The sequence below is a fragment of the Geospiza fortis genome, unplaced genomic scaffold (genome assembly GCF_000277835.1).
Source record: "Geospiza fortis unplaced genomic scaffold, GeoFor_1.0 scaffold424, whole genome shotgun sequence".
Classification (NCBI taxonomy): Eukaryota; Metazoa; Chordata; class Aves; order Passeriformes; family Thraupidae; genus Geospiza; species Geospiza fortis.
The window spans coordinates 3,534,045-3,543,134 of NW_005054354.1; the positions used below are offsets into that span (position 1 = coordinate 3,534,045).

A 9,090-nucleotide genomic window follows, 5' to 3' on the forward strand; every position below is an offset into this window, starting at 1 on the left:
GAGCCGGTGGGACCACAAACTCCCCGGGAACATCCGTGGCAGGGAGCCACCGCCACCCTCCTCACCAAGCGTCCCCCTCGGCCCTCAGCAGAGCCCGGGGCGCGGCTCGTTGCGCCCCTCAGCGCTGGCCGGGGCATCTCGCATCCCCCCCGCTGCTCTCTGCTGCCTGGAGCGTGATTCTGTTCTGCTCCTTTTGTCACTAGCACGCTTCAAACGATTTATGAAAACTTTTGGAGCCGTAACAAGATGGAACAAAGCAATTCTGCTTTATAATCTATGTTAAAACGAGGATTTAAATGAAGACGAACCCGGCGAACTGCACTGGCACTTTCCCTGTTACGTTTAACTTCTTCTATGTTAATTAAAGAACCTCTAGATTCCAGCCAGGTAATTCCTTCCTCATGAGTGCAGTGGCTGCAATCCATGTTTTCTAATAGTCTGTCAGTCATAAAGATGACACTGGATGCTTCAGATATGCTGGTGGATTAGGTATTCTTGTTGGCGTAGCAGAAATAGACTTAAAAATATCAGAGAGTAAAACTGGCGCAGCGTGAAGGACTGTGGGGGAAGCAGGGTTGGTAGGTTTGCCCTTAGAATTTGCAAGAATTTTGTGATTCTCTGTGTTTCTATATTTTCCTCCCTGTTTGTCATGTTCACCTCTGCTTGTTACCAAATCTGCAGCGGCTGTTTTTCAGTTTCCTTCAAACAAAAAAAAAAAAAAAGGCACAATGCACAAATGTAACTTTAAGAGATAGCCTGATATATTTAAGCTGCCAAAATAGACCTCATTTGCAATCAGCTATTACAGCCAGGATTTCCATGGAAATACTAATAAAGAAAACTTAAGCCAATCACAATAATTACAGAGCAATGCTGCCATGTAGAGTACTTATCCTGGGAGTCTGTCTCTAGGTCATTCTTTGCTTTCTAAGCACAAAAACCCAAAATATAAGATGTACCACCATGAGGTGTCTTTCTTGATTCATCACTTTAAAAAACAGCTCATATCTACATTTCCAAGCAAAAATTATAGCATTATAGCTATAACAGCATTATAGCAGCAGTGAAATTAAGTTAATGGACTAAAAATGAAAGAATTAAAGATAAGATTAAAGAAAGACTGTTTTAAAAAGAACCAGTGAAAAATTACCCTGTGTGAGATATTTTTATCCTTGTTTTTCTTGTTTCTTAGATGTTGCTTGCTGATATCTAGCCATATTTCTTATTTAATTTTCTTATATTTTAATTTCTTTATGAAGTTACAGGATGCTTGGTGTGACGATAAATGAGATGATACTGGTCCTTTTATTAAGGAACATCAAAGCTGAGACCTTTGAACATTTATACTCATAGTCTCAAAGTTAACTATTTAGAGTTCTAAAATGGACATTTACTTAAGTCTTTTAATGATGAGGTTGTGGTTTGAACATGATCCAAACAAGCTGAAATCCAAGTAATCTTGTCCAGATAATTTAGGATTCCCTGCTGGATCTGAGAATTTCCTTCCTGTCTGATTTCTGTCTGTTCTCATCCAGATTTACTTTTAAACAGTACTCATTAAAAGTCAGGCAAAAACTGTAATCCTGCAAACTCTTATGTGTGACAACTTCACTGTAGTTAGTAGCTGTATTCTTACAATGTTAGAATTAAATATGGATGAAGAGCTGGCCCAAGATTTTTCTGCCCTTGGACTCAATTTTGCCATGAAGGGTAAATGGCTAAAGAGGTATTAAGAAGAAAGGGTGAAGATATGGGTGATTGACTCGTGACTGCTTGGCATAATTGACACAATTTTTTCCTGTTTTACACCTACTCCAAGCATTTTTGAAGAGTACTTGAATGAGGATTGCAAGACAAGGTGTTACAATTCCTTCCTTATTTAATTAATATTCTCAAATGTTAAACAGAGGCATTGCATTCCAGTATATCACTGGGTAGACTGGATTTCTTTTATTGGAGAACTTTCAAAACACCCAAAGGAGAAGTTGTCTGTTTCTTTGAAAAAGGGGTGGAGGGAAAGGCAAACAATCTACGAAAGAAACTTGAAGTAAAATATGGCAGTCACATACTGGCTTATCCAGCAGAGGGAGTAGCTTACCAATGTTGGGAATCGCTTTGGGAATCTGCCCATAGGAAAATTTGTGATAAAAAACCATTTAGGTGTTTATTATTTAAAACATTGCATGCCATGAATTACAATGATAAGTGATGCATTTCTATTTTTTTAACATAGTCAAAAATCAACCACACCTTGCAAGTTACATTTCTGTTAAGAGGATTGAAAAGATGCAAAGGTTGGAATTGGTGTGTTGACTAGTGTTGTAAATATTCAGATGTCTAAACTGAAGACAATGGCCTTTAATTTTGTCTTCACCTTTTCATATTGGTCTTGACTTAGATTCATGGAAACACAGAAGAGTTTGGGTTGGAAGGAACCTTCAAAGAACATTTAGTGCAACCACCCTGCCATGAGCAGGGACACCTTTCTTTCACTTGATCAGCTTGCTCAAAGTACCGTCCACCTGACTCTGAACACTTCCAATAGTGGGGCATCCCAACAGTTTCTGTTCAACTACCTTCAGAGATCCCTTCCAATTTACATTATTGTCTGATTAAGTCGCTACACATGGGCTGATTAGAGCATGGATGGCCTGTCAGGCTGTTCCCTCTACCTGCCTGCCCTGCTCTCTGCCTCTGCAGGGCATGGGGCAGCTTGACAGGCAACTTGTCTTTTTTGCCTCTGTGCCATGCGTGGCTTTTCCTCTGTCCACAGCATGGGTTTGATTTAGAGACTTCCTCTTTTTCTTTGTCCTCCCACCATGCTTCCTGAAAAGAATTCAAGCACAGGCTCTCCATTAATTTAATGACAGCAAGAGGCTATATCTTGAAAGGAAAGTAATATTGCATGCCATGTTTTGACACTTTTACCAAGCACAAGAACTTTTTGTTTATGATTTCCAATAAATATTCACTTAATTAACTGCAATTTGCCCATATACATTAATATACTTTGAATGTTCTTGCTGTATGTGAGCTGAAAGTCCAAAAGTAAATGATCCATGTCCTTTAGCTGATAGCTAAAGATAGCTAAAGGACAAATGAGAAAAAATGGTTCATTGGTTATTGTGCATTGTTACTAAAAGATAATGTAAAATTGTCCAATAAAACAATCCTGAAAAGCAAATATTTTTAGCTGCATTTTGTTTTCAGTGTTAGTTACAGAATCAATTTTTGCCCATTCAATATATTCTTTACCTCATAGTATTAAACTTGCTTTAGATTCCATTTCTTATTAAGTAAATAAAATTATCCAATCTTATATACATTCTTTTTTTTAAATGCATATTAAAAGCAAGGAAATTCTTTGTAGGAATTGCTACTGAAATGCCACTTATTTTACTATCCTAAACTCAGTACTTAGAAGTCTACCAATGGAATTATGCTGATACATGCAATATTACCTTTAAAAATGGAAAGAAAGGGAAATGATAAAAAGAAATGCCTCTATTTTGCATTACTTTAAAAGATTCTGGTAAACTGTTGTTTATTTTAACAGCTTCGTAACTAGATGGTACTTTGCTGTAAATACAAGGAATTAATTTGCAGTTTCTTTTTGCAGGTGCTGCTCTGTGGTGTATTTATTGTTCATCCAGAAGACCCACTTATATTTTTAGAAGAAAAGCTCAGAGAAATAAAGGCAAAGGGATTAGATACTTTCTTATGATACATAAGATACTTTCTTATGATACATACTGAATTATTCTCTGTGTGTGTGTGTGTGTGTGTGTGTGTGTGTGTGTGTGCTATGTGATTTATAATATTGCACTTGGACTTCTAAAATATGCTAATGGTACAGCATCTATGCAGACTTAAATGATAATACTGCTTTTTGCAAATATTGATACCATATGATATTGCAAAAACAGTAAGACAATATCTCCAAAAATATAGAATATATTTTATTTTTATATCCATGGGTTTGGGGGTGTTTGGGGTTTTTATTTGTTTGTGGTTTTTTTGTCTATAAAATATTTATTGAATATAGCCTTCACTTTAAGCTCCTCTTTGATTAGTTGATATATTAAACCCTTACTTTTGTGGTAATCAAAACTGAGGTGATAAGTGTTTTACCTTCATTGCTGTCCACAGCACATTTACTTGTATGAACCCGGGATGTGTCTTTCAAGCACTGCAACATTAAGTGAGGTATTTCCATTTTTTCTGTTCTCTGTGTGTTCTTTCACCCTGTGAAATGAAGACAGCACAGCATGAGATTAAAAAAAAAAAGAATTTGGTTTTGTTTATATTGGAATCTTAGAAAATAATGTGATATTTCTTGCTTTAATATTCTCTGCAATTTTCTGATTGAAGTTTTCAATGAGATGTGAGTAATAAATCCTTAATCTCTGGATCCACTCACTAAACAATTGAGTCAGTAAGTTGGCATGCAGTGTGACTGGATTTTTCTCTTGATTATCTCTGTATAACTGTACTCAGTTTTGTCTTCTGTCAGTACATCTGTCCTGAGTTCACAGCAACTACAGTTCAGCTGTTTCCTCTTTTGCTGACTGTTCAGTTAGAATTCAGATCAGTCCAAAAGTGGAATGCTTGATTTTTACAGTACACATATACAAATACAAACTTGTTGCAGTCAAATCCTCTCATAGATTTTCTTAGGAGTAAGAGCAATACATGAGATAAACCCCAGTATTTTCTGAGGCCCATTGCTTTTTGTACTTTCAAACGATCATATCTTCTTTTACAGTGGTATTTTTAGCCCATAGACTTACACAGTTTTGGTTTTGTAGAAATTCAGACAGGTTTATTAAAATACCAGTTAGAATCATGTGGTAAATGGCTGACATAACAATGGGTCATGAAACAATTTTAGCAGAGTAACTCAAATATTTAGTATGCTAAATAGCTGAATACAACTGATTAATAAAAGAGTGGACATGAGGGATGAAAGCCTGAATTTCAGTTATTGAGCTTTCCTACAAGGACAGAAATGAGTTCTGGTTTGTATGCTAATTTAACTTTTTCTTTAACTTCTCAGTAGTGGCATTTGGTAGTGAAGTACTTCTAACTATACACAGAAAATTATACTTGAATGTTCATCACCTCAAATTAGATCCTTTAATTTGCAAAAATCAACATAGAAAAGACAAGATTTAATTTTTTTGTGTGACTCAAAACATTTATAAAACAGCACTACTTTGTGTACTGCCATAAATTATTTTTTAGATGACTAAAGAATTGTGTGACTTTTACAGCAGAAACTTAATGAAGCTTTATTTTGGGTAATTATATGTATTTTTCACATACTTCAGTAATATTGTAGCAAAAATTTTTTGCCAAAGTATTTATGTTGCTCCTTTGTATGAAGAAAGAATTTTCATTTTAACACAACAACATAAAGTGAAATTACAAACTTAAATTTGGCATTAATTTCCTCTGATGTTATTCTGTGTTAAAACTCCTCAGTTCTGACTTTACTCCTGTTCCAAAGCTGACACTTCTGTACTTTAATCAGCTCTATTTGTGAGAAATATGGTGGTACACCCAGAAATAAAGGACAATTTCCATTTAGGTCTGAAAGTAAACAATCTGTGTTCTCTTATGCTCTTTCTTTGGTTTTTGTGCTTGGGATTAGGAAGATCACACTTTATGTAATCCAAATTTTCCTTTGAAAAATGGGGATAATACCTAGATATGTTTTAAAATACTATAATCACAATAAATAAACACATCTACTGATTTCTTTGTTATGTGCACAAAATGTGATGATCCTCTATTTAGAATTAGGCAAGGTGGGTTATTTTGTTTTGAAAAGCATACAGTGCTTATTATATAGGAGGTACAACTCTGCTAGGAACACTGGTGTAAATCCTTACTAAGAACCACAGAATTGGCAGGGAGGTGAATGTTTTCAAGCTGTGCTGTGGTTAACCTTGGTGCAGATTTGTCCAGGGTGTTTTTAGTCATTTTAAATATCACAGGTGTTGGAGACACACCAATTTCAGCAGGCAGTATATTCCAGTACTTTATAATCCTTTCTACTTCAAATATTTTCCTAATACAGTAGCCCTTCTTGCAAAAAAACCCAAAAAACCAAAACCCTAAACCCACCACCTGTTTTTTTTTTAATCTCTTTGTCTTTTACAATAGGGACATGGAAGATTATTCATTTTTCCTTTAATGAAGCCTTTCTAAGATTGTCTCAGCCTAGGGTTTTGTTAATTATCACATACATTGGACTGGAACAGAACATGTTCCATTTATAATCTCTCCCAGGAATATGTTGAGGTTTTTTCTAATATGATACGAGGGAGGTTTTGGCAAATGAATGTAGCCATGGAAAGTCTTATTCATTCAGCAAGTCAGACACAGAGAGATACTGCATTTTAATATATCAGTGATATATGACTCATTTGAAATACATTTTTGTTCTGAATCTAATTATTTCTTATTGCTTAGCCTGGAAGGAAAATGGGACTTCTACCAAAGGTCAAAATTGGTAAGATATAAATTGAATTTGCATTCTGTTACACTGGGGTTTTTTGTATTGCCAAGGAAATATGAATAGCATCTAAGTAAATGCATGTATCTAGCACTTTTAAATTATTTTCTATTAACACTCAAATATCCTCCCATAAATACAGATCTGTACTTTAGTGAAGTACAGGTGACAGTAACAGGACTTTATGGCAGTGGAAGCAAGCAAATTTTTATTGCTCAATACTTCAGAAAATTACAAACAAGTAGAAATTTTATTAAAATGAGTGGATGAATTGCTACTGAAAAATATCATCAATGTGTATTTTATTTTAATTATAAATAATAAACATCAGTTCTATTCAGAAGTTTATATTGTTGAGCTTGACTGCTTTGAATTTTACAGCACATTGCGGAGTGTTGTGGGTTTTACTTCAGTTCAGAAACTGTAATAAGTTACTCATTCTGTTTTACAGTTCAGAAGATGGATAAAATATAATTTGCTGGAAAGGAATGAGAAAAAAGCCAATGGAAGATGGCTCTACAATAGGTCCATTATAATATCTAAATATTAAAAGTTATTATACAGAAATGGAACATAAGGGTGCAGACCGACAAGGAAAAAAAGACATGTAAGTCTAGGTAGCTGGTCTGCATAGGACAAAAAATAAATAATATACAATCTAAAGTTATACTGTGTAAATTAAATGTCCTTGGTCCAACAATTTATCTTGCTGTCTTTTTGCAGGATGCCATCCACAGGTTGGGCTGTGACAACTTGATTCTGTGAGTGCCTGGAGAGGCAGGTCCTCGTGTTCTGTGCTAGGACAGATGGTGCTGGTACTTTTCTCCCAAGACTGAGCAGTGATACTGGTTGGGAGGTGTTAGGGAAGTGTTGGGGGTGTATGGCAGAAGTATGGGGTGGAAAGAGTTGGGATGCTTTTCTGGGAGGTGAAGAGTGCAGTGATAAGGTTAAAACAGGAGGGATCACAGACTTGGAGCCTTAGCTTTGATTAGATGGAATGCATGATGAGAGGTGAGGATGGAATGAAAATCAAATTAAGAAAGTCAGAAGACAAATTGGTATCTTAAAATACTTAAAATTTTAGTCTGACTAGATTGGGCTGGCTAAAGACGTCCTGTTTCTGGAATGTATCAGGGCATTCTCAGGAAATAATAGTTTCAAATTCTGTCCATTCTTAATAACAGTTGCACTGATTGGTTTGACTTCCATGATTAGGTTAGAATGCATATGAGTGAGTCATTTTTAAATTGTGTACATTTATATTGTGTACACTTTTGTAGACAATGGATCAACTAAGTCACCTAAACACACATTTCTGATACAATTCTTCATGTCCTGGGATGGGTGCTGAGAGCTAGGGCTGTGGAACTTTGGGACAAGCTACAAAATAATGGCTTTATTTATGTGTAAAGTGTAGAGGGAACAAAAATTATTACAGAAAAACAAGAAGCCTGCCGAAATGCTTCCATTTTTTTATTTAAAAGATTGCATCTCCCTTGATCCAGAGAGAATTGCAAATCTGTGTGGTTGTTACTTGTGTGGTTTCTTTTTCTTGAGCTGTCATTATTTTATTCAGTATGGGAAATGCAGAAAGAGGTCCTTTCTTTAGAAGACAGAGCAGAGGTTTGCTCTGGCTGAGTCCCTGACCACTTGCTGCAGAAAGGCAAAGCTCTTTTCCTTTGTCCCTCTGTGAATCCTCATGTTCTCTTTTTTGTGGACCCAGAATGTTGATACAGTCTCCTTCAACAGGAGATCATTATTGGGTGTTGTCTCCTCCAGGCCAAATATGTCTTTGCTCTGAGCATTCACAGACTGTGGAAAATAAAACATGCCTGGACTTTTCAAAGTTCTGAAACTTATGATTAGTGGCTTTTTTTGTCTCTGGCACTGTAGATGATGTTTGGTGATGGATCATTTCAAAATTACAGGCTATTTAGTAAATATAATTATTAGCACACTGTCATTTATTGCAGCTTTCTGTTCTGCTCCTGTGCCAAAATAATTTGTGAATTTTTACTTATGACTGGACAAGTTCTGTCCTCAGGGTCAGCTGGAAACCATTTGCTTTGTAAATTACAGTTTAAAAGGTCAGTGGTACCACAGTACCCTGATGTTGAGTTATTGACAGAAAATGATTGCTGTGTTTTAAAGGTGGCTGCTGTGGTCTTGATACTGAGTTTTAAATTAGACGGAGTTTTGAAGTTAAGGAAGTCATCCACATGTCCAAATTAAACAGACTATTGGTTACAGAAGCCCATGGTGGATCCAATTATATTTATCATGGATGCAGGTCTTTGAAAAGATGCACAAGAAGAATTTGCTATCAAAAAGGCCTACACATTTCTATACATTAAAAATCTTTGTAAACCCCAACTGCATTCTGAATCAGCTAAAAATGTTTAAAATGAGCGTGGCTATAGCAAATTCCAAAAATTCTATTATAAGAGCACAAAGCCAGAAAACCTGGAAGAAGCAGAGAGACAGCTTATTGAACATACTTTGAGGAGCAGGCAAATTACCTGAATTGTATTACCAAAGCAATTAAACGCTGGTGGGAAAAGACACATTAT

At 35.8% G+C, this 9,090-nt stretch overlaps 1 protein-coding gene across 1 annotated transcript in view; it reads left to right on the top strand.

Moving 5' to 3' along the window:
• The first annotated feature begins 1,714 nt into the window (after positions 1 to 1,714).
• FBXL13 (F-box and leucine rich repeat protein 13) overlaps positions 1,715 to 9,090 on the top strand; it is a 61,986-nt gene continuing 54,610 nt past the window's right edge. Inside the window, 5 exon segments of the mRNA XM_031059021.1 lie at positions 1,715 to 1,726; positions 3,620 to 3,715; positions 5,245 to 5,300; positions 6,977 to 7,017; positions 7,020 to 7,127. Of these exon segments, the coding sequence (XP_030914881.1) occupies positions 1,715 to 1,726; positions 3,620 to 3,715; positions 5,245 to 5,300; positions 6,977 to 7,017; positions 7,020 to 7,127 (313 nt within the window).